The 25,602-nt window shown below is 43.6% G+C and overlaps 3 protein-coding genes across 4 annotated transcripts in view; 1 reads left to right on the top strand and 2 right to left on the bottom strand.

Annotated features, from left to right (window-relative positions):
- EVA1C (eva-1 homolog C) overlaps positions 1–3,372 on the top strand; it is a gene marked incomplete at its 5' end in the record, with an annotated part of 36,143 nt that extends 32,771 nt beyond the window's left edge. The window contains 3 exons of the mRNA XM_079547577.1: positions 587–658; positions 1,333–1,422; positions 2,826–3,372. Of these exons, the coding sequence (XP_079403703.1) occupies positions 587–658; positions 1,333–1,422; positions 2,826–3,217 (554 nt within the window). The 3' untranslated portion in view covers positions 3,218–3,372. The remainder of the gene's footprint in view (positions 1–586; positions 659–1,332; positions 1,423–2,825) is intronic.
- Positions 3,373–11,655: 8,283 nt separating this feature from the next.
- LOC306958279 (cilia- and flagella-associated protein 298-like) lies at positions 11,656–19,341 on the bottom strand (the record flags this gene model as incomplete). Of its 2 annotated transcripts, XM_079549751.1 has the most annotated exons (7): positions 11,656–11,766; positions 11,868–11,963; positions 14,178–14,309; positions 14,848–15,006; positions 16,495–16,562; positions 18,817–18,984; positions 19,203–19,341. In XM_079549751.1, 7 exons carry the CDS (start codon positions 19,339–19,341, stop codon positions 11,656–11,658), a joined length of 873 nt encoding a protein of 290 aa, XP_079405877.1. The 2 variants fall into 2 exon arrangements, with proteins under 2 accessions (XP_079405877.1, XP_079405878.1); XM_079549752.1 differs by lacking the exon at positions 11,868–11,963.
- A 5,230-nt stretch (positions 19,342–24,571) lies between these two features.
- The window catches only part of SYNJ1 (synaptojanin 1), a gene marked incomplete at both ends in the record, with an annotated part of 57,055 nt that continues 56,024 nt past the window's right edge, over positions 24,572–25,602 (bottom strand). The window contains one exon of the mRNA XM_079543107.1: positions 24,572–25,423. Within this exon, the coding sequence (XP_079399233.1) occupies positions 24,572–25,423 (852 nt within the window). The remainder of the gene's footprint in view (positions 25,424–25,602) is intronic.

Raw genomic sequence — 25,602 nt, 5'->3', positions numbered from 1 at the left:
TCCTCTACAGCCCTTCTGTAGTAGAAGGGCTGCTCCACTCCCATGGGTGTGTGGGGAGATCAATCCCCACCTGGGGCTGCCTCCCCCTGCAAACCCTGAGAAGCCAAGCTGTGCTCAACTCTTGGCAGGTGAGTGACCCCAGAGATCCAGGTTTCAGGGTGTTTACCTGCCATGAGGTTAAAATGCAATCATGTGAACGTTAGCCAACAGCTGATGGCATGGCACATAAGAAACACAGCTGTGGCCAGGGATTCCAGCAGGCACTATTTCTCCAGCTGCTGCCATCCTTGCAGGGCATAGCCTTAGGCACCACCATCAAAAGCCCCATTCATTTAGAATGCAAACACTCCTTGGCTGTGAGGGTGCCGGAGCACTGGCACAGGCTGCCCACAGGCTGTGGAGTCTCCTCCTTGGAGATGTCCAAAAAACATTTGGACGTGTCCCTGCTGGAACAGAGGTTGGGCCAGGTGGACTCAGAAGCCCTGGCAGCCTCAGCCACTCTGTGATCCTATAATGGGGAATGGTAATTGACAGGGGATCTGGTTTGCAAAACTGACAGTGCATCATTTGCCTTTCTTCTTTCCAGTTCCTAAATTCATCCTCACAGCTGTCAACCACCTGGTCACTCACAACAATTCTTCCGTGAAGCAGAATGATGGTGAACATGGTAATTAAAAAAACAATAAAATAAAAATAAAAGGTTTACCTTCAATTGCAGTAGGACACTGTGGTCCAGCAGAGGTGGGTGTAAGGGAGGGGACAGTGGGAGTGCTTCTGGAACAGCTTCTCTCTGCCTTGCGGACACAGTTGTCACAGCAATCAGGAGGGAAGAGCTCACAAGAGGCCCTGCAGTCAGCTGTATGTGCCTTATACTGCTTCTGAGGAGCTTGCTCCTCCTAAAAGCAAATAAAATGAATGATGTGGCCGGTGCATATTTGCTGTCATTGCTGATGAGAGCACTGCAGTGATTGGTCTGGGAAGTCCGTTTGGCAGCTGTGAAGTTAATGCAGTAAATTATTTCTGACAGCTTAATGGGACGAGACAAGGTGGTTCACGTGGTAATAATTTCTTTTTTAAAATAAGATTTCCATTTTACATGTATTTGATATTTTCAGTACCTTTTTAATTATATTTTACTTCAAGATTTATCTTAATATTTATTGTACTGACCAACCATTATTTGGTTTAACAATCTGCAAGGTTCCTATAGCAAAGTGCTGGTCTGCCTGTGTTTTGGACAGACTCATTAGTTCAGAAGGGATAAGGGGAATATCAATGTGATGGCTTTATCATCTACAGTGTGACTGATTGTTCTACCTCCTCTCACTGCAGGTATTGATATCGATCCAAAGGAATCAAGATCTCCAAAGAAAGATGGCACCATTGTTAGCAACTCCTTGGCTACATTTGCATACATTAGAGGTAGGAAAATGAGGCAGCTTGGTTCATGAGGTGTTGGCATTTTGGAAAGAAGGGGAAAAGGGAAGATGACTTCAGAAGCTCACAGCTGGTAATCCCACATTTATAGTAATAGTATTATTACAATATAATTACAGTCCTGTGGATGGGACTATCACAGTCTAACTGACATTTATAGAATATTTTCCATCCTGAAGGATCCAAACTCTTTTAGGGACAGCAGCCAAGATTTTTTCAATTGATATTTTCAGTGGGGGCTGTTGGTTATTTGGTATTTTTAAAAATCTGGTCCTGATCTGGGAGCAGTGTTGGAGACATCCATTTTTGGAAATGTTGGTTTACATAAGTATAAGGATCACTGAAAAGCAGTAAAGAACCAACCAAACAAAGAAAGCAGCCATCTCCAGTATGGGCCATGACAGGTCTTGTGACTTGGCAATGCTAAGGCAAATTTCATTGAGGCCAGTAAATTCACGGTCAGGAGATCTCTGACACCATGAGAGAAGTCTAATGGATTTCAGAAGTAAGCATTAAGAAGCAGCTCCAGAATTCAGATTTCTGCGCCTCTAGAAAATGGCAGAACTGTGCAGCTGTGGAGTCCCTGCCTCTTTTGTTGCTTTACTGAGATGCTATATCAGAACATGTTGGAAACCAAAATGTTCCCTACCTAGCCTGGGCTGGGAATGCTACCATAGCTCCTCAGAGCATGGAGCTGCTCATCCCATAGAATCAAAGAACCATTAAGATTGGAAAAGATCTCTAAGATCACCCAGTCCAACCCATCCCCACCACACCCACTGCCCACATCCCTCAGTGCCACGTCCACACAGTTCTTGAACACCTCCAGGGACGGTGACCCCACCACCTCCCTGGGCAGCCTGTTCACCACTCTTTCTGAGAAGAATATCCAACTTGAATCTCTTCTGGCACAACTCCCCCTCATCCTATCGCTGTTGCCTGGGAGAAGAGGCCAACCCCCACCTCATTGCAACCTCCTCTCAGGTGGTTGTAGAGACTGATGACGTCTCCCCTGAGCCTCCTCTTCTCCAGATTGAACAACCCTCATGTCCCCGCTTTGCGAAGGTAAGACCTATTTAGGCTGGATGGCTGGAAAAAAAAGTGTATTTCTGATAGGTGATTAAGAATGCTAACAGAATGGTGAGATGTTATTCGAGTATGTTTTTAAGAGATTGTGGGTTTTGCACAGCAAGCTGAAAAAGCAGAGGTGGTAGAAAGGTCAATTTCCAAGTGCGAGATGTTTCTGGGGCAGGATGCAGCAAGTCTCTCCCAGCCCCACTGCCACTATAGCCATAGAGTGCAGGGCATTGGGAATGGCAGCTGGCTGCTTTGTAGCTACACTTTGGCAGAGCTGGGGAAAAGTTTATGCATTGGATTTCTAATTTCAGATCACCCGGAAAGAGCTGCTCTGCTGTTTGTGTCCAGTGTTTGTGTGGGATTAATCCTCACGCTGTGTGCTTTGGTGATCCGCGTGTCCTGCTTTAAAGACTTCCAGAAACTGCAGGGAAAGAAGGAGCACTTGGTGCCAGAAAGTGATGGAGTGGATGAGAGCAGTGAGAGCGAGGAGGAGGAAGATGAAGACTCCTCTGGGTCAGAGCTGCCGGACGAGCTAGCAGAACTTTACAGACCTTCTTACTCAGGTTATAACTCAGCAGAAGCAGCGGACCTGGCTGAGCGGATAGAGCGGAGGGAGCAGATCATGCAAGAAATTTGGATGAACAGTGGTTTGGATATGACACCGCCCAGAAATATGAACACATTTTATATCAATGAGGAATAATGGCTTATTTCGGATGATGCTCTCTCCCCTTTTTTTTTTTTTTTTTTTTTTTTTTAAAAAGAAATGTACCTTCTGTGAAGGAACATTTGTAACAGTACAGATAATTATTTGTAAAGTAAGAAGAAATACATACAATAAAAAGAGAGTTTCAAGCCCTTCACTGTCCATAAATCATTCTGTGGAAAAACACATGCATAAGCTTTCATAGCTTGCTTTTCAGTGTCATTTGGAATCAGTTGCCACATGAGGTTCATGAAATATTAGGAAAAGGAGGAAAATAGCTGAGAAGTGCAATGTAGAGAACAGCCTTCTGCATTAGGGCACTTGTAACCAGTTGGTGTGTTGCAGCTCATAAATCACATAAGTATGTGCTGTTGATGAGAAATGTGTTACTAACAGAAAGAGCAGAACAGAATTAAATACAGGTGCTTGAAGCTGAAGCCTCATTAGAACATACAGGGAGTGTGAAAAAATAGTGTCCTCTCAACATCGGTTTGGCTGCCCTGGCATCCCAACAGCCAACACATTTTCCTCTGAGGGAAACGTTTGATCATAGAATCACAGAATGGCCTGTGTTGAAAAGGACCACAATGATCATCCAGTTTCAACCCCCTGCTGTGTGCAGGGTCGCCAACCAGCAGACCAGGCTGCCCAGAGCCACATCCAGCCTGGCCTTGAATGCCTCCAGGGATGGGGCATCCACAGCCTCCTTGGGCAACCTGTTCCAGTGCCTCACCAGCCTCTGTGTGGAAAAAACTTCCTCCTAATATCTAACCTAAACCTCCCCTGTCTCAGTTTAAAACCATTCCCCTTGTCCTATCACTATCCACCCTTGTAAACCCTTGTTCCCTCTCCTGTTTATATGCTCCCTTCAAGTATTGGAAGGCCACACTGAGGTCTCCCCAGAGTCTTCTCCAAGCTGAACAACCACATTTCCTTCAACTGATGATTTTGATGAACTCAAACTTGTTACAGCATATTAAGGATATTCCTTTTTAAGGGAAATTTGGTATTAATTTTGGGTGATTTTAAAGCATATTTTAGAGCCAACATTTGACTTAAGGTTATAGTCTGAGGACTTCTATGGAAGTTCATTTGTTCACACCAGTTGGGTTTGGTGTGGTGCTGTCAGACAGAAAATGAAATCAGGAATGTATCTGAGCTGAAAACGCGACCTTTCTGCCTTTAAATAAAATGTGTCCAATATTTTAGCTGCAGCCCACTGGGAATTCAGCAAACAAAAGGAGGAAAAATGTCACTTCCTATTGGTAAGAATTCATGAGCTCATTGTGCTTTCCCACTTAGACACTGTGCTTTAGGGCAGCATATCGTATGGAACGCACGGAAAGAAAGAAGTGACACAGCTCGTCATTTCCTGCCTGTGCTGAGACAAACCTAAGCATGGGAAAGCTTCATCAAAAGGAAGGGACACACTCCATGACTAAGGTGCAATCGTGTGCTCAACTGGAAAAATCTCTGTGCCGATTGGAGGAAGGAAGAGGAGACTGAGAGGAAGGAAGAGGGACTGAGGAGCAGAGCGAACATTGAGCATGGGCTGCTATTTCCTCCTGTCCATGAACTTTCTAAGTTGAAGTGGGAACGAGAACTTTCCAGGTCGAACTGGGGAAAGTTATCAATTAGTGCTTTGTCTTGTGCCCAAATGTTCACTGCTCACAGTGGTGTGGAAGTCAAAGTGAAAGCAAGCAAGAAAACTTAGAAACAGACTAAATTATTTTGGTCTCTCCAACATAACACCTTCCAGCATCCAGCGTGGAGAACAAAAAATAATGGGCAACATGTCTGGCCACCCGACTTGACCATACATTTTATTTCATGGACAAATACAGTGTATGCCCATTAAAGACAAGCAGTGATGCAGTGACCCACACTGGTTTCGGTATCAGGTCTGCGGTAAGAAGCAGTGGGGTTTTGCTAGCTATTAGTGGGGTATATAACCTGAGAAAAACAAGCAGCAGAAATACCATAGCCAGTATCTGCCTTCCTTCCAGGCTGAGGGCAAGAATACAATTTAAGAGGGTTCTGCAAGTCAGCAGCAACACAGTAAGGGGGGCATTTCAGAGCATCAAAAGATAATGTTCCAGCAGTAAAATTCTTGCAGTGCCCAGGACTACAAGGGAGACTTTGCAGGCCATGTGGCTGGCTCTGCATGAAAGCAGCTATTAGGCTCAGGCTACTCACATGGCTGTGGGAATGATGTGCATCTGAAAGCGATACGAGCCAGCATCAGCCCTGAGACTGCAAGAGCAGTGAGGCTGTTTTAGTTCTTTGCCACTGTTTTCAAAACAACCCAGAACTTCCCAACAGCAACCCCTGCAATGAGACAAGCGGTAAATCAACCCTCCTGAAACTCGCTCTTCCTGAAACTCTCCCTTTCTCTCAGCAGTCACCATGGGCCACATATACAACACTTACGTGGCTGCAGCCCAAGCTCCCCAGCTGGGCTCTGGCAGTGCAGCAGCAGTGTCTGTGATCAGCAGAGCCCAGCAGTGTCCGGGGTGCGGCCAGGCCAAGGGCAGCAGAGGTGGTGTGGGCAGGGTTTGGCGGGAGGGAGAGCATGAAGAGCCTGGGAAAGCAAAGCCCTGTGTGGGCGAGCAGGGAGTAAAGCACCAAAAGCAGGCATGGAAACCTTTACATTGGCACTGCCTGCATGTGGAGAAGCCTAAGGGATACCTACCTAACTGCAAGCATCCTGTTACGGGCAAGGTGTGCGGTCATGCAGAAAAGTCAAACACAAACCGAGGCAGGGGATTTTGTATCAGTTGTGAAGTCATCTGTGGTGTGTTTCCTTGGGCTCACAAAGGAAAGCTGACCTTCAGCCCTTGCTAAAGTAAGCAGAAGTCCAGCCAGAGGGGTCTGGAGCCCTGCAAAGCACTACCAGGGTTTTCCTCAGAAAGCCAAATGCTGGCCTGGGAGCAGAAGAGTAACACACAGACTGTCGAGGTGCGGTCCTGATGTACTGCGCAAGTCAGTGCCTGTGATGTCCCATCCAACTGGTGCTCATCACACTGTGGTTCTGCAGCGCTGAGGCACTCCCTGCTCTGCTTCCAAGGGCAGCTTTCCAGCATCATGGAAAACTGCAGAAGTTGTGGCTTCACGTGGAGAGAGAGCAAAATCCCAGCTGGAAAGCTTCAGTCAGAGCTTGCACCTTTGTTAGACAACCAAGCCAATCAGCCTGAGAAGCTTGGTTATGTTCAGAGACAACATAGCTGCCTCTTCTGGTTTCATTTTTTAACATCTGAGTGCTCTGGACACAGCAATGCGTGGTGGCTCTGGAGCTGGATCGTGTTTGAAGCAGGGCCCTGCTCAGTGTGCGGTAGGACCAGCAGACCTCCAGGGGTCCTCCCAACCTCAGCAATTTTGTGAGCCTCCCAACAGCTCTTACCACAGCTCTGATCACAGCACATGGAGTTGCAGGGATTGCAGGTTTGGGCCTTGCAATGCTGCGCGTGTCCCTACCGCTCTGATCTACCCTAAGCAAAAGTTCAAGATGGAATTGTTAAGAATATCCCTTTGGTGAAATGTACATTTCTGAATGAGGGAAAGGCAGGAAGAAGCAGAGCTCCAAAATGGTGACTGGTCAGGACACTGTGGAAAATACTGGGCTAGATCCTAAACTACACAAACTGTTGCTATGATAAGAAGCAGAGCTGGTATGGAACAACATAGCTGTGCCCACAGCCCCTGTATGGGGATGGTGCAGCTGTATGATGATTACTGGGGAAAAAAATCCTTCACAACTGGGTTTGACTACACCATTATAGATATTTAATCATAGCTGGCTGGATTACTCTGCCTTCATTGAGAGCTGCTCTCACAGACCTAATCCTTGAAATACAACAATAATTGCCTTTTTTTCTTTTTCCTTAAGGAAGTGCCAAATTTCCTATTTTTGATATAAACTTCCTCAGTTGGAAGGCAATCCCACCATGGCTACTGCACAAGACATACTAACACAATGCGAGGACAAGCACTGTCCTTGACACAGCAGGCAGGTGGCTTTTGGGTAAGGTGCTGCTGTGGCCAGCGCAGGGCAGATGGGACTAGGCTGTTCCCATTACCTGCTGTACCCTGGATTGGGTGGAGGGCAGCTCAGAGCTCCTGCTCTGAATGATGGCTCCTAATCACAGCCGGTCCTTGTGCCATTCCCAATTGCAGTCAGACAATTCAATTCATTATGGAATCGTTGGGGTTATAGATTGGTAGAGGTTAGCAGGAACTTCTGAATCCATCTGTCCCAACCCCAGCTCCAGCAGGGTGCCCAGGGCCACATTCAACTGAGGTTTTGAAGATCTCCAAGGAGGAGACTCCACAGCCTCCGGGCAACCTTTGCCAGTGCTCTGTCTGCTGCACAGCACAGGAGTGCTGCCTGATGATCTGACAGCATAGAGAGTCTCCTCCTCTGGCCTGATCAGGTCAGACCTTTGCCAGATCCCAGCTGTCAAGGTTGTACAAAGCAGGAACACAAGCTACACAAGAGCACAACATCAGCGCTGCCAAAAGCATCAACTCCAGCTCCCTGCATCCCCTGGGCCTCTCCATCCAGCAGGAGATCAATGTCTACGTTCCCTCTGCAGCCTCTCCCTCCACCACACATCCTGTCATGCCTTCTGCTGCTTGGGGAGCCCACAGCAGTGCATGATGTAGGCTGCAAGAAGGGGAAAACAGGGAGGGAAAACAACCAGAAAATCAATTTTAAAATCCACTGGCTGTGTTGGGTTCTGGCCACCCCATGACTTTGCAGTACAACAGCCAACCCACAGCTCCCTGGTGGCTTTTGTCCATGGCTCTCGTGCAGTAGAACTAAGCACAAAAACACACTTGCAGAAGTCACAGCAATTCAATGCAGGGGTGAGAAATGACTGTGAGGACCTGCTTCATCTTTCAAGGCAGAGCAGGCCTTCCTCTGTTGCACTCTAAAATGCTCCTTCACAGGGAACCCTCAGTCTGTGCCAAGGACTGCAGTTACATTACCAACTCCCACGATATGCAATATAAATTTCCACTAATCAGAATGGTGATATGGCCACAAAACAAACATTTTAGCCAAGCTGCCCTGTATGTGGCCTTTGACAGATAACTGCTTTTCCCTCTAGAAGGGCATGTCTGCTATCAAGCTCCCAGAAATTAGAAGTTTAGAAGAAAGATAAAATGCTTTCACAAACCTAAGAGCAGCGTTCATATCACATAATTCTGATTCTTTGGAGCAGATCTTTAAATGCTTGCAATCCTGTGCTTTGTTCTAATGCTCTTTCATCTTTTTCCAGTAAGTTCATTCAATTTCAGTTGTAACAAACGAGCGTAGCAGCTCTACGGATGCTATCATGAGTACTATGAGAGCATTGTGTGAGCATTAAGAAGGGAGAACAACAATCAAAGGTATTTCAAACACAATGCAGTTTCTTCTGTGTTAATTATTTCCTATACCAGCTTTTCCTCACTTTAAGAAAGGAAATGACAACACTACAACATAATCAAACGCCCCCCTCAGAGATCAGAGCCCTCCATCTAATACAGCTGAAAAGGATCTTTTTCACTGAAACAATAACTCTCAACGAGTCTTGGAAATGTAACAAAAGTCCTTAGGCTCCTTTGATACAAACGCCAGAGGGCTCTGCTAGGAGGACACTACCAACACGGTGTAGTTTCTTCATGGAAAACTACCTGCTCACGGTTGTGGATGTGCTGTTTAATGAGGGCAATCCAAGGAAATATAGATACTGAGCTGTTTGTTTTTTCACCTTGTCACTGCTATTGGATACTTCTGGTATCAAGGATGTTAAATGAAATGGCCACAAGCCAACAGTGACTTCAGCTGTTTACAGAGTGGGAGTGTACCGAACAAACTTCTCACAATAACACCGATCTGAGATGAAAGCTCTGCTTGCAAGAGGGATTCAGGTGGGTATTTCCGAGCATTCATTCCAATGGATCCAGAACATCTGGGAAGCTTCCTGCCAAGGACACTAATCTCAGAGCAGTTATGACAAACTAACTGTAAAAAGTTGTTTTCAAATGAAGAGGAGTAGGTAAGTGCCTCCCCTAAGCGTTCTAGGATGCATCAATAAATTACTACCATTGGTTCAGTCATGTCACAAGTGCAATCCCTATGTTATCATAGAATCACAGAATGGCCTGAGTTTTAACCAAAGACCTCAAAGATCATCTAGTTTCAACCCCCTGCTGTGTGCAGGGTCACCAACCAGCAGACCAGGCTGCCCAGAGCCACATCCAGCCTGGCCTTCAATGCCTCCAGGGATGGGGCATCCACAGCCTCCTTGGGCAACCTGTGCCAGTGCCTCACCACCTCTGTGTGGAAAAACTTCCTCCTCATATCAGCCTACCAGAACGAAAATTCTCTGGACCATTGCTGGAAAAGAAGGAAGCAGCTTTGCAACAACTCTGAACTGCTAACCAAAAATATAGTCATTTGATAACTTTTTAAAACACATATATAAATATATAGCTGCCCAAAAAAACCTTCAGGGCAAAATCTGTTTTTAAGTTTATGTCTTCAAACACTCATCAACGTCCACAGGAAACTCACCGAAGGAGAGCACTGTGAGAGACGGGAGATGAGGGAGGGGGGGTTGTGTCTGTAAGGAGCACTTACAACAAGCAGGAGCTATCAGGAGCTGGCTTAGTAAATTTTATAAGAAATCATTTTTATGATTTTACACCAATTTCAATGAGTGTTACCAATTTTAGTCATGGACTGAGAGCATGCATCGTAACAATGCCAATGATATTAAAAAATGAAGTGTTTTCAGATTTTCTTCTCTCCATGCTTTGAAGACAGCAAAGGCAGACATTAAGAAAAAAAGCCATGAGCTGTGGGAATGAATTAAAACCTCTGCAGAATTGTACAGGACTCTTATTTTCATCTGAGCAAGCAGCAGAAACAGGGGTTCTTTTAAAACCTGCTCTAGCTTCTTGCCACAGAGAAATAATTCCAAGTAGTTTAAAATATGAGAATAAAATATTGACATGATTCTTTTCTTGAAAACGTACTATAAATTTGATGCTTGGAAAAAACTACCAAACAACTTCAATCGCTGCAGCAAAACCACCATTAATACCTTACTGAATTACATTATTTCTGTTTTTTTATATTGTAGTTCTCAGCTACAAGTTGAAGAAAACACTGAAGTTTAACTTGATCAAAGTCTCTTCTATGATACTAATATGTAAAGAAAATTGCGATTGCTTCGTAGTAATGGAAAAACATTTAGCAAAGTACTTTGTTATTCTACAATGACTCAAACAAGCAGGGAGATTGAAGCCAGGGGTACTGAGAATTGCAAATCTAGAGAGGAACAAGCAGGTGTTTTTAATGGACAGTCAATGACCACAGGATTTACTCCCCCCTTGTTGCACTGGCAGGTTTGGCATTGTAGGAAGCTTCCAGTTGATAATGTGTCAGACATTTGTCTCTGCAACTAAGCCCTTGTGACAAGAGGATTAGGGTGTGAATAAGACCAAAAAAACTAGCAATGGAAAATATCAAATGTGGGTGCAAATTCGGACTGCAAACACAAGCACTCTGTTAGAAGTGGGCAGCCCTAGCACCACAGTGCCAAGATGTGGCACCTGCAAAAAAATATTTCAGATTAAAACCTGACATAAACTATGTGCTATGAGCAATTGCCTGTTATTAAGATTGAGGTCACTTGTGAACATAATCTAGCCTGCTCAAGCAGAAGGCAAATATACATATGTAGGAGCAACTTGGCACATGGAGTATGATAAAAAACTACAATACCAAACCAGCTGCTTTAGCTGGCTTGCCTATCTTCACTTCAGAACTGAAAATGAAGACTGCTCTAGGTGTGAATGAAGATACCATTGTTGGCTGTAAGTGTCCACAGCCAGGTATGGCTCACCTCTCTTTAAAACACCCAGCTGATCCTCATGTAAGATTTTCAGGGCAGTCAGGCTTTGTGCTGCACAGCTTCTGGCATGAACACACAGCTGCCTCAGTAGAAAAGAATCCCTACTGAGCAGACAGAAATCTAACATGTAAAACTTCATGTTATACAAAAAACTTCTCCTTAAATAATTGCTAAGTGGTCAAGTCATTTAAAAATGAGTTTAAAATCAGCTCTGAAGAAATGATTATATAGACTTCTCTTTTAACACATTTATTACCTATATTACCTATGAAATATGTTAACTTCACATATTCAAAATACAAGTTTCTAATAAAATAATCAACTCAAACAGGATTTATTCCGTTCTCTGCAGAGACAAGTGCTGCTAAAGTTGCATAGAAATGTAAACAGGTATCAAAAATCTAAGGCTGAAACAGGCATCTGCTAAGGAAGTAACAACTTCAGCTTCTGTCAGAAGAATCTAACACACAGTAACAACCCTCTTTGCAAACCAAACAGTGTAAAGAGGCAAAAAGTGCTTGTGGAGCTTCATCTTGGTCCCCATTTGATGTCTTTCACGCCATGAAATTGTCTTTTCAAAGCATGGCTGTCTGCCCACTCAGCATTTAGAAATGAATCGTCGTCATCCTCTTCAAGTTTCTATGAACAGAACCAACAGCTTAAGGCAGCGGTAATGAAAGGAACTTGTGCTTAGTCTCTGTGCTACCACAGCTCAAAGACAGTTAAAAAGACATTGTTACCTTAAGTTCTTCTTGCTTTTTGTAGTAATACAGCATCATCTGTTTTTGCTCTTCATGGCTAATCAGAGGCTCACGTCCTGGAGCTCCCTGTCCTTTCTGAAAGGGAAAGCATACATTTCTTTCAGATGGTATTTATGATACAAATCATAAAATCATAGAATCACAGAATGGCCTGGGTTGAAAAGGACCACAATGATCATCCGGTTTCAACCCCCTGCTGTGTGCAGGGTCACCAACCAGCAGACCAGGCTGCCCAGAGCCACATCCAGCCTGGCCTTGAATGCCTCCAGGCATGGGGCATCCACAGCCTCCTTGGGCAACCTGTGCCAGTGCCTCACCACCCTCTGTGTGAAAAACTTCCTCCTAACATCTAACTTAAACCTCCCGTCTCAGTTTATAACCATTCCCCCTTGTCCTATCACTATCAACCCTCATGAAAAAGAGCAGGAGAAGCTGCTAAGCAGAGACAGCAAAATCTTTCTTCAAACAATAAAATCTCTCAAATTTAACAAGATTTTAAGGACAGGAAAATAAACGAAAACAGGATTACTGAGTCTGTTTTACTTAAACTTCTGCTCTGAGAGACATCAGAAATCTCTCAGCTTTAAGGCCATTCCCAGTGTCTCAGAATGAGCCAATTCATCTTTAGCTCCTCTTGTAACATAGACTCAAGATGGCTTACAACTTGGTAAAGAAAAACAGCAACAAAATACTACAAATAAAAATTATTTGTTCCTACTAATAAAAGAAAAAACTTTCCAGTCAATTATCTTCATGGAAGAAGTGATGCACGCAGCAGAAAATAGCTGATGATAGCTATTGTCAACAATAGCAAACAGAACAGTTTAAATAAAGATGCCAAATCCCCTATGGAACAAAAATGGTCTGGCTTGCTTTAAATTAGCTCTGCAACTCAAGAATGCAGGCATCCACTGCGAGATAAGAAAAACACCATACTACTCCGCATTCTCTGAAGAGATCCCTCAACTGATTAAACAGTAAGACAACTTTCCTGGGAGCCTGCATTTCGATGGCTCTTCAATAGCCACAGCATTTTTCAGCCCAGTCAGATAGAAAAGAGAAAGCAATTCCAGTTTTCCAAATGACAAAAACATGTGTCACTTGATGAATCTTTAAGGAATCCAATTACACACTCTTGCAGATTGTAGCCATTCCTGCTTTCCAAGGCAGAGAAACTTTTACTGCCATAAAAGTGAAATGAATCTCAAGAATAATTCTGAGCTATGGGCAAGTACCGCCCATAGGAAACGTCAGTCATCTGATATTCATAAACGCATCCTTTGAATGGGATACACTGAAAGTGAACTGAAAATCCAAAAGTTCTTCCCTTGGGTAAGGCTTTCTCACCTGAGATGAGCAGAACTGCACAGTTCTGCACTACTTTGTCTAGAAAATTGCAAACGGCCCCATCAACTTACTACTTAGTTCTGATAACGTCAGAACATGACCATGGTGTCAGCTGCCAGCACACACTTAATGACAGCTTTTTGCTAAAGCATCCGGTCTATAAACTGAGGGGAAGTGGGAAATCTTTGCTTCAATTTTTGCTCACTCTGTCAGAAGGCAGCTCAGAGCTATGTTCACAAGCTACATGTGTGTCACCACATCTGTCTGGAAAGTCTGATCTCCTTTACGAAGTTCAGCTGCTTCAGAGCTTTAAGAAGCACAGCTGACAGCACAGCTGGGCAGTGCACGTGCAGCAGCCGGTTTTTTCCTTCTAGCACTCAGTGAATTCTCACTGATGACTCTGGGATAGCCTATGTTTGGGCCCCAAATATACAACCTGTGTCTTCAAAGAAGACCAGTTCACAACGCAACCAAGACAACTTGAGGACCTGCCATCAAGAAACTCAGGGCACCACATTTAGGAAGGCACGGAGTTGCAGAGATTTTCTCTCAATGCACAGACATAAGAGTTAACAAAGGTATTCTGCCTAATGCTCTGCACTGAGATGGAACTGAGAGCCAGTTGAGTTTTTGTGTGCGTTTTAAAGCTTTTCAGGTTGTGTTCAAACAAGTTCTAAGTATCTCTTTGGTGCACTTTCATAAAGTGTTATGGAGCAGGTAATAGGAATTAGAATATTTAACTGATAGGCAAAGGAATTACTAAAAAAAATAATTGAGATATAATAAACTAGAAGCTTAAAAAAAAAAAAAAAAAGATGTTATTTTAAGACACTTAGGCTAGATCTAATTCTAAATAATTTCATACACCTAATAACATTTCTCTACCATAGAGAATTGGACTGCCAAGAAGGAATAACAAAGAAATCAACTGGTGATACTCACTTTCTGTATCTTGACAATGATGGTGGTTTTCTCATTTCTGCCTACATAGTCGGAAAGCAGCTTTGTTTCTTTCAGCTCTTTTCCTGCCCACCATAACTGCACTTCGGATTCTTCTATGACTTCAAGCCCAGCCTGTGGCAAATAGACAAGGTGAAGGGTGTGCATGGGAGAACTTACTGGGGTGGAGGAGGCATTCTCTTATTTATTTATTTTTGCTAAAACCAGATATTTTTTTCCTGGAAAATAAACCTGGAATTAACAGGAAAACAATTTTCCCTGATTTTACACTTTAGCTCTCTTTTATTGCACTTTTCATATTAAATGTTCATATCCCATTCAGTTTTAATTTAACAGAAACACTCTGCGAAGCAGATTTTTAATACTGACCTTAAAAAGAACAGACAAGCTATTTAAATTGGGTCTTTTTATGTAACTTTTATATAATTACTTATTATGTAGCTTTTATGTAACGTTTAAAATACTCTTCATTCATCTTACTACTGCAGCAAAGCTGCTGATGTGCTTTCATGTGAAGTATCAGACAATAATACCTAACAGAATTTCTCAAGCACATGGAAACAAATTCACCTTAACTGATAAAGTGGGGAACAACAGCATAGCACAGATGGAACCCAGACACAACATACAACACAAAAACACAACTGCATACGTGAGTTCCTGCCAAGTCTTCCTTATCTTCCAGCTCCATCCTAACTGGATCGTGTGGAGGCAATCCCATTGGATACACAATCATCACAGCCCCTCGGAGCTGGTCCAATGCATCTTTCACCATCTCCAGATTAACACACACATTGGCCTGAACTTGTTTCTGAAAAACAGGCAGGGGTCATGGATAATTTTTTATATACACACACGTAGACACACACAGAGGTATATGAAGAAAGACCAAGCTTCACAGTGATTTTAAAAGTTTATCAGTGGGATATTCGAACACAGCTGTCTACACAGATATTAGGCATACAAATATACATATATATGTAAAATACTTCCTAAGTTGTGCAGAGTGCACATAGTAACAAATGTCTGTGGAATACAGGCACTCAGGTATGTACACATAGGACTGCAGAAACTGGATGGGAAGCCTTTTGTTCCAAGTACTTGCAATTCACCAACAAGATTCAAGTCGAATTAAAGTGAGGACTAGAGAAAGGATCTAGAACTTGTGTCTTCAGTAAGATGTGGGGTGAACGTGAGTGAAAGAGTAAAGTTTGGCATATTCATGCAAAGACCTGAAAGACCCTGAGATGATTCCAAATCAGACTGCAACAGACAAAGGGGGAAAACAACCAACTAACCATACAAGGTGCATCTAGAAAAGAACAACAGAAGCTTTTTCCTCAGTGATTGAACAGTTCCAATTTGTGTAAGAGACAACAAAAGAGTAAGAGAATGCTGCCTCCTGGTGGCCATTAGTAAGCTCATTAACAGATGAGTCAAATTGGTGTCTCAGCCTCAGAAGATTAACACACTTACCAGCAACGGAATTGTCAAGAAGGCCAATTCAAGCTCACAGGCAACACTAAAAATTGATTAACTATCTGTACATGGCTTAAAGCTGTTTTAGACTTCCATACCTATTAATTCCCAGAAGCAGAGGATTGAGAAGAAGAGAAGAAAATAGCTTGAAAGTATTTACCAAAACATTAATCTGATAAAAAACGTTCCTGAATTAGCATTTCAAAGTTGTATGAAAGATGAGACACTATGCACAACATCCACACATTTGGTAAGGTAAGCTGAGACTATAGTCCCATGAAAGCATACTCTCATGCTTACCTTTAAGCACACAAAGTCACAGAGACCGAGTGCACATCTGATTGCTTGTAAAACCAAGGCTTAATCTTGGAGATCAGAGTGTTTCAATTAGCCACAGGTAACAGTCAAAAGACTGTGTTAGTGAGCAAGAGGTATTTTATTCCAGGAACATCACAGTACACAGTTAAATTTTCACCAGAAAACACGACAAGCATTCACCTAAAGAATGCATCAGTAGCAAATTAGGAGTGTGTGGATGAAATTAAATGCAATTTAATCATTCAGCGAGGTCTCGGCTGCCAGCATTCGCTTGGTGTTTAATACCTGATTCCTTCACTCATTGAACCAGCTTGCCAGAAGCCATTAAGAAAATCATTAACAGCAGCGTGAGTTTCTGCTACATTATTCCCATCGCTGCAGGATATTAATCAAAAACTGTTTGCCTTTGCACTGAAAAAAGTCCACTTTTAATTAAGCTGTGTAACTACGCAGCCCCTATTAGGAAAGTCCCAAGTATCACATGCTGCTTTGGAAAACTTACCTTAGAGATTAATGCCTTGGCTTCCTCTATGGTCTTTCTTATAACCTGCTGCATTTTTTCATTTGGAGCTAGAAAATGAGAGAGATGTACTCAATAGTCTATATTTGCTATAAGAACAAGCTAAACAAAGCAAAACTAAGAGAGGGAACACCAACCAAAACACACATACAAATCCCAAGGAATCAAGCAAGCTGCCTGTCCAGGTTATTCTCTACTGCAAGCAAATGAAACATTGTTCAGCCACAAAGCAAGAAACATATTCACTGCTAAACTGTAGTCCATTTACCACACGGATGCTTTAGTATCAAGTTTCTTACTAACTTAAGAAACAAAACAGCATTTCTCAAGGGCACAGTAAAACGCAGTGTTCTCTGGAGATATCTGACTGATACTGGGAACTTCACCAAAAACAAAAATACTGAGTGAAAAGCAACAGCCACCACCTCACGCTCACCACAACCCAAAGCAAGACTCTCTCTCATCTGACTACTGTGGACTGTACTGGCAGATGTGCTTTATGGAATTGCTCAGGTTGGAAAAGACCTTCGAGATCATCAAGTCCAATCTCAACCTAACCATGCTTACCTTAACTGATGAAGATACAACAGATGATAAGGTTTTTATGTTTTGTAGTTGTTCCTGTCTCTAGGCTCTGGATTCTGCTCTGGCTTTGAAGGCTTTCCCACCAGTTAGCATTATTCTACCATGCGCAGACTAAAGTTAACTCTGCATAGCAAAAGGGATCATCTCTGCCTCTTGCACAGATAGCTTTAATCAGAAACAACAGCTTGGAGCTTGCTGGCTTTTTTTTATCCTAATTAAAATCTCAAAGTAATTTGCAAATACAATGCACATTTTACATCATAGCTATTTTGACTGCTTTAAAAATTGTCTCCTTGCAAACAAAAATGCAATTAAATCATACTCATTTGCAGCTAGACATTTAAATGCATCATTTAATTTGGCCCACATTTGCATACTATTCAGTATTATAACTGCTAATATTAAGAAGCTGTCCACCTGCTAACAAATAAATACCCTACCCAGACTACAAGTCAGAGTGGTTGTATCTTCATGTTAAGGCTGACTGCTAATTTTTACCATAAGGCCTGACAATGCTCATAACTGTGGTAATTCTGAACACAAATGAGCACTCCAAGGCACGTGAGAGAGGCTCAAACACTTGGCTGAGGTAGGAGGGAAAGCATCCCTGTATATTACAATTCAGGAGAGGTTCAATTTGCTTGGGGAATGTATTGCATTAGAAGAACTATTTACCCCCAAAAGATATTAAGAACAAGCTACTCATGGATGTCAAGTCAAAGCTGCATTATTCAAAGATTCCTCCTTAACTGAACTGCCCTGCAACCCATGCCTACAGGGTTGTTGAACAGAGAGCAAGAAGACAGAGCCTCTGCTGCACAGACAGCCTTCATCCTCTTGTCTCCAAAGTGGAGGGGGAGTGGTGCTTGATACATGCACCACGAGTTAAGGCCAGAGTACCTGGAAGAATTCTAGCACTTGTCTGCTTATTTTTGGAATTTACTTCTAAGTGTCACAGTTGTGAAGTTAAATACCATATGTGCTGAAGAGATGTAACACCACTTAGGCTTTTAAATCAACATTATGTTAGGTCCTAATCTAGGATTTAGGTATGTACAGAATCACAAAATGGCGTGGGTTGAAAAGGACCACAATGATCATCCAGTTTCAACCCCCTGCTACGTGCAGGGTCACCAACCAGCAGACCAGGCTGCCCAGAGCCACATCCAGCCTGGCCTTCAATGCCTCCAGGGATGGGGCATCCACAGCCTCCTTGGGCAACCTGTTCCAGTGCCTCACCACCCTCTGTGTGAAAAACTTCCTCCTAATATCTAACCTAAACCTCCTCTGTCTCAGTTTAAAACTATTCCCCCTTGTCCTATCACTATCCACCCTTGTAAACAGCCATTCCCCCTCCTGTTTATATGCTCCCTTCAAGTACTGGAAGGCCTCAATGAGGTCTTCCTGGAGCCTTCTCTTTTCCAAGCTAAACAAGCCCACATAAATGATAGCTTTGCTGATTCATTGTGAAAACAGGCTATTAAATAGATACCACTTAACAAATCTATGGCTTTAGCATCCTTTGTTCATAGGATGACAGCAGTAATTGGCAAACAAACATAATCTGGCTAACCTGCTGGCCTGATAGATATGAAATATGCAATTGCTGATTGGTTTTATATTCTTTTCAGGATAGCAAAGCAAAAAGATAGGTTCAGAATCACAATTTCCACATTTGTGATGACATCAGCAAGTGGCACCCATCTGTACCATATTTACCATGCCCGTTCCTTTGTCCAATCTCATCCTTCTTGAAGACACTCCCACCACTGGGAACGCATTTTTCTGCCCATTCGTCCTTCAACTTCAGTTCTTCAATCTGCTCATCCGTCAGCCCTTGCATATTGAGCGGTAAGTACGCACCGTGCTCCGCCAGCTCCTGCATCTCTTGGTCAAGCGTTTAGAGCACAAGGTTAGAAATCTGCCTTACTGAGAACACACCGCTTACAAAACCCTCTCAGAAAAACGCGTACGCAGCCAAAGCCCGCACAGAGCCTAGGATTTGAGGCGGGGATCCCCGCTCCCTTGAATTCGGGGACGCGGAGCCCTTCCCGACTCCCGCAGGCCCAGAACCCGCACGCAGCAGCGGGGCGGCGGGCCGGTACCTGCGCACAGCCGCTGCACCTTCAGCCTGCCGTTGTAAATGCGAGCGACGAGAGGCGCCAGCTCGGCGAGGCGGGCGCTGCAGGCCGCCTCCAGCAGGAACTGACTCTCATCGCCGCGCTTCACGTGCAGCCGCACCATGGCGGGGCCGGGCCGGGCCGAGCGGGGAGACGACGGCGGGACCCCGCTGTGGCTCCGGAGTCGCGACGCGCATGCGCGGGGGGCCGTTGGAGCTGCTGCCCGCCTCCCCGCGTCCGCAGCAACGCACGCGCCTCTCTGGATACGGGCGGGGAGACGGCGCTTCCGCTTCCGCCCTAGGCGGGGAGGGGGCCCTCATCGGGCCAATCAGGGCGGCGCAGTTGGAGCTGTTCTGTCTGGAGAACGGGGCGATTAGGGAAGGCTTCATTTCTCTCTACAACCACCTGAAGGGAGGCTGTGGTGGGGTGAAGGTGGCCTCTTCTCCCGGGTAACAGTGATAGGAAAAAGAGAATGGTCTCAAGCTGTGCTAGAGGAGGTATTAAACGTCTGTTGGTCACTTCAAACCTAGAGCTTAGGCTGATTTAAACAAAATACGTTGCGAATGCATTGAAAGAAATAGATTCCTCACATCCTCGTTTATTTATCTTTCCATTCTGCAAATTCAAACTCACTAGATATCACCCAAATATGTTTTATCCACACTTCTAGTACTCAGCAGTGTAACCTCTAAAACACCAGCAAAGGCAGAGAAAGAAATTAGGGTCAGAACATTTACTGCCATCCCCATACTCTCTTTACCAAGTCTTACTTTATTGGACCCTCCATTGCTCCCACCAGAATGCTGTGAGATTTGGTGGAGCAAATGATGTACCTTCCTATGAGCAGCAGTGCCCCTTCATCTGCCTGAAATGCAGGAAGTGATGGAGATCTTATGCAGTCATGTTGCAGCAGGGTGAATTCATTCCCATGAAGCTGAGGAATGAAGCCATTCATGCTCTCTGCCCCACAAACTCTAAAACGTCCTTTCCTTCCCAGTTCTTCCACCTGAAACAGCTCTTCATCAATTACACTGCAGTTCCCACTGTGGCCCCACTCAAACCGATCACTTCCAATCAACTTGTTGCTGGTCCTGCACAGAGCCACAGGTGATGTCAATTGATTAAAGGGGCAAACAAAACTGTCTGCAGGAGACGACTCCTCACCCAGATCTTGTTTCCCCTTCCCTGTGTGGTCCCCAGGTTGCTCCCTTCTGGCCTCCTTGATATCCCTCTGGTTCTCCAGATGGAGTGGACATCAGTTTCCCAAGCTCAAGTGCTCACACAGAAAAAAATAGTGATCTCTTCCCAGCTTGTCACCATTTCTTTTACATGCTCCACGACTTAAACAGCACAGCTTCTGCAAGGGAGTAGCTGTGTGTGCAGGCAATGATGGCCACATCAGCCATCTCCCAGAGGCTGCTCTGTGGGTCCAACTGGAAAATCACTGAGTGTGTTTTCCTGGTGGCAGAAATGGGAGATGTGCAGTCCCTCTTTTATTTCATTCCTATGCTGTTCTTTGACATTTTAGAAATCTAGAAAGCAATCCAAGAAAGTCAGTGATGTTCTCTAAGCCATTTAAATCACATCTCTCTCTACAGGATCAAGTGCTCTATCTGTAAGGGAGAGGTTAGATCTAGAGTAGGTGTCTGGATGCAGAGTGCAAATGTATGCTAACTTTTAGATTTAAAAACCTAACCATGAGGGTAGGTAGACCTTACAGAGAGAGACTGACAGATAGGAGTGCTGGGCAGTCACTGACTACATGGAATTGAACAGGAGCAAGTGCTACAGTCTGCCCTGGAATGGGACAACCCCGGGTGTGTGTACAGACTGGGGGTGAGGGGCTGCAGAGCATCATGGAGAGGGATCTGGGGGTTCTGATCGATGGTTTTGATCATTTTGATTTTTTTTTTATTTTTGATTTTTGATTGATGGTTTTGATCAATTGATGGAAATTGAATTGAGACAGCAGTGTGCCCTGATAGCCAAAGAGCCAACCATACCTACGTGGTATGAAGATGGTGAAGGGTCTGGAAGGTAAGAATAAGAGGAGCGGCTGAGGCCCCTGGCTGTGCTCAGCGCAGAGCAGAGGAGCTGAGGGGAGGCCTGATGGCGGCTGCAGCTCCTCACAGGGAGCAGAGGGGCAGCGCTGAGCTCTGCTCTGTGTGACAGCGACAGGGCCCGAGGGAACGGCATGGAGCTGCGTCAGGGGAGGGCAGCTGGGGGTCAGGGAAAGGGGCTGCACCACAGGGCGGTGGGAGAGGAATGGGCTGCACGGGGCTGTGGGCATGGCCACCAGTGATGGAGCTCAAGGAGCATTTGGACAACACTCAGACACAGGGTTTGAATTTTAGGTGGTGCTGTGTGGAGCCCAGAGTTGGACTCAGTTGTTGCAGGTTGCTTTTAACTTGGGATATTCTGTGATCCTATGAAGCAGGAGCCACCATGCCAACAGCCAAGGCAGCACAGTGCACAGAGAAGCAAGGCAGTGGTGGAGACCCTGGGGCCTCCCTGTCTGTGCAATTTGGAGCCTGGCCTCTTGGGCATGGAGTGGGCTGCAGCTGTCCTTCAGCAGCAAAAGGAAAGGCCTAGTCTTTACTGTCAAATTTCTTACATCCATGAGATCACGGGAGATAAGCACTGCATGCGTTAAAAGGCTGTTACCATTCATAGGGTTGAGATGAAAAAGTCATTTTGCCATCCAGTTCAGCTTGAACAAGAGGAGGTACAAAAGTGCCAGTGCAGACAGGACCAACCCTGACCTCAGCAAACACCAGGTGTTAAGCAGCAAACTCATCCCACATTGCCTTGTGTCCTGGCCATTTTACCAAGGACCGTGGTTTACATCACATCCATTTCACAAAGCGGTCAGAGCATTTCCAAGGCTCTGCCAAGAGACTACAGCTGGCCAGGTCTCTGCCAGTGCTCCGAAGGAGAGCCAGAGTGATCTCTACCCCAGAGCAACATCTGAGAGCTGCTCTGATAAACAGCGCCCCAGGAAAGTTTCCAGCAAGAGAAAATAAAAAGTTGAGTCCTTAAGGGCAGTATGTTTATTTGGTTAATACAACACCGCCTTCCACAGGGTATATACGGAATGTTGTACGCCACTGAGTTTCAATACTGCAGTTCTGTAAAGTATACAGCCATAGATATTGTGTGCCACAAGCAATAAAACTGTTACATTTAACAGAGCAGTTTACCACAGGGAACATGGAACTCGTGTGAATGTGTTGAGCGTTTCTATTTTTAATTCTTAGTATGTTCAGAACTTCTGCTAGTAATTCTTTTCGTTAATACACGTTACAGTGGTTAGCAATATATATATACACACACTACAATTTTGGAGCAGTTCTCGTGATCTTTGCAGTACTTTGCTGTCCATCTCCGTAATCCTGTATAGTGCAGAGGTGCTGTATACCAGGTGCATTTTAGACAGTAGTTTTCAATCACTGTAATTAAATATTCAACAAAGAACATATTTATCACGTAACTCCCACTAGGAAAAAGTTTCCCCCCCCAAAATGTTTTGCTAATGTAAGAATATACCAAAACACTGATCACACAGATGTTTATAGCAACAGTGTGAAACAAGGTAATCCACATACCGAAGCACAAAGATTAAAGTAGCACTGCTGTTTAAAATGTACAAGTACTGTTTAATGAGCTGAACAGAAAAAAAAAGCACAATATAAAATTCACTATAGTCACTCCTGTATCCAACTGCAGCTCATGGCTAGCCAGACGGTGTCAAAGAAAAAGTGGACTATTTTATAAATAATCTTTTAATAGCAGTTGAGAATTTTTAAAAAGTACTGTCACTGTGTATTTTGCTGCTATAAATACAATGCTGATACGTTGAGTTTCGGTCACTGGTTTTGCAGAACCAGTTGGCTTGTTTGCAAGTAAAGCCAATGAGCGTAGTAGGCAGGCGTTTGCAGTCCCCCAAGAGATGACAACATTGTGCCACGTTGAGCTTTTGACAGAAGTACACAACTGCATGTAGAAGTTACGTGCCAAGACAGCGTGAATTGTAGGGAGAACGGCAGGGGGCTTTTAGCATGTGTAAGTAGAGCTAAGGATATCAGTTATTTTAAATTGCCTCAAGATAACAAAATATTAGATTTTATGTAATATTATGCGAGCTTTAGAAAACATAAGAGCACAGAGTTGCCTTTTTATAGCATAATATGCAGAACCATGACTTAGGCTTTGCTAGCCTCAAAGCAGCACCAAACGCGGGACAGTCACCATCTCTGGGGGATGAAGGGTCACTTGTTTAGCTTAACTGCAAAAGTGACAGAATGATATCGTTCAGCTCAGAGAATGTTCTCTTCTTTGAAGGCAAGGTTTTGAAAATACAGCAGTAAGTATAACAGTAGACAGGAAGGATGCTGGGAGGACAGCCCGAATATGTAAGTGACTTTCTCCTCTGCTGCTGAACACGACTGCCAGTTCCTTCACCCAGGTCCTTCTGTAGGACAAGAAAGCCCTTCCAACACATGAAAGAAGAGTGGGACGAGCTAATGGCAGTATGTTGTCTGCAACTGGTAAAAGACTGCTTCATTTATCAAAATTCAAGGGGATTTTTTCCAGAGGTTGAGGGAAAACTTGTATCAATTGTTTCCAATTTGTGGAAAAAAAAGTATTTTAAAATAGCAGTGAATAAATGGATGATATGGAACAGTAATTCTGCATTAATAATGGTGAATATATGTCACAATAATATTTAACAGCTGAAATGTACTGACACAGAAAATTAAAGTCAAATATTGAATATATTAATATACAAAGTATTGTTTGTATTTTGAAATTAAACTATTCTTGCTGTGCCTCAAATTCAAATATAAGCCTTACAAATCTCTGTAGCTTCTGTTATAAATTAAACAACTTCTAAACAATACTTGTCAACATTCAAATCTCAATAAACTTTGGCAGCTCTTTGGTAAATACTTATAAATAGCAATTAACAAAACAGTAAAAAGGGAGTGGGAAGGCTACCAGCAGGGAGCTCCCTTTTTTGAAATTCCACAAAGGAGAACTGAACAGAGGGAGCTCCCTAGGCAAAAAACTATTTCCAAGATTGGTATATTTTACTGAGATTAGTAGCTCATCCTTCTTTCTTTTCCATCTATTCAAATACTATTACACTGGGATTTTAATAAACTTCAGATCATTTTTTGTGCTCTACCATATATACATATTCAAAATCTATACACAAATAATAGTGGCTGTTTACGAGTAAAGTTTCAGTGCATTTGACAAGTAATTATTGCACACAGAATAATCTCAAATGCCCAATTATTCTACTGGATAAACGTAGCAACAAATATAACCTCTTATTTTTTTTTGAAGATCTATCTTTCTGTAAAATCTTGTGTTGGTGACACCTTAGGTGCCAAAGAAGTGAAAGGATCTGCAGGGGATCTGTTGCTGGTTACTCTCGATGGGACAGGAGGTGCAGGCGGTCTTCTTGCTGGCATTGTATAGAAACAATCAGTAGAACTTTTATTCCAGTCATTACCAAAGGTAAAGTCTGAACCAAGAAAAGTATTTTTTTCAGTGCCCAGCAAATCTGGAGATCCAGCTGACTTCCTGGAATCGATTTGCTTAAAATCTGGAACACTTTTAGATGGCTTTAGCTTTACGTGGAAATTGTCATCCTCCTCGTCAAACGTTACCCATCCTTTTGGCTGTACATTTTTTACCATGAGAGATCTACTTCGCAAGCAAAAACTGTTCTCAGGTGCATTAACAGAGAATACAGGCTTGCTCGTATTAGAACTGGGGGGATTTAGAAAAGGGAAAGGGTTGAAAGCGGCGTGTCCTTCCTGTGAATGTGAAGTTATTTCAGATTCTTGAGTTTCTGTTCTAAATGGGTTTCCAGCAGTAAGCGTTCTTTCAGTGAATGGATTTGTGCGGTTCAGTCCAGTGACAAATGGATTTGGAGAGCTGCGCGTGCGTTCCTGGGATATGTTCAGGGTTGGAGCAGGAGGCATTGCTGGCATGCAACTTACAGTATTCAAAATATCATTTCTTTGTGTTGCGGAAGGCAACTGCATCGATTCCTTTTGGTTTAAGGTTGGAACAGCTGATGTTCGAGCAGATGTCTGCATCTTTGACACAAGCAGCTGAAATGACAAATCTTCAAAAGGGTCGCTATTTAACTGTGTTTCAAGTTTAGTGCCATAGGTTCCATTTGTTTTAATCTGGAAAGAAAACAAGGTGCTTAATAATCACATGACTGTCTGTTTTTAAGATTATTATCAACTCCCCATTTCTCATGGGAAAAAAAGAAGCTCTTGGGCTTAAACTGAACCTTCAGTACAACTTGGCTGCAACTTGTACAATGTGCTTATTGTAGAATGATTGCTTCTTTTCAGGAACA

Source organism: Tetrao urogallus (genome assembly GCF_951394365.1).
Source record: "Tetrao urogallus genome assembly, chromosome: 1".
Classification (NCBI taxonomy): domain Eukaryota; kingdom Metazoa; phylum Chordata; class Aves; order Galliformes; family Phasianidae; genus Tetrao; species Tetrao urogallus.
This window is presented reverse-complemented; position numbering and strand designations above follow the sequence as displayed.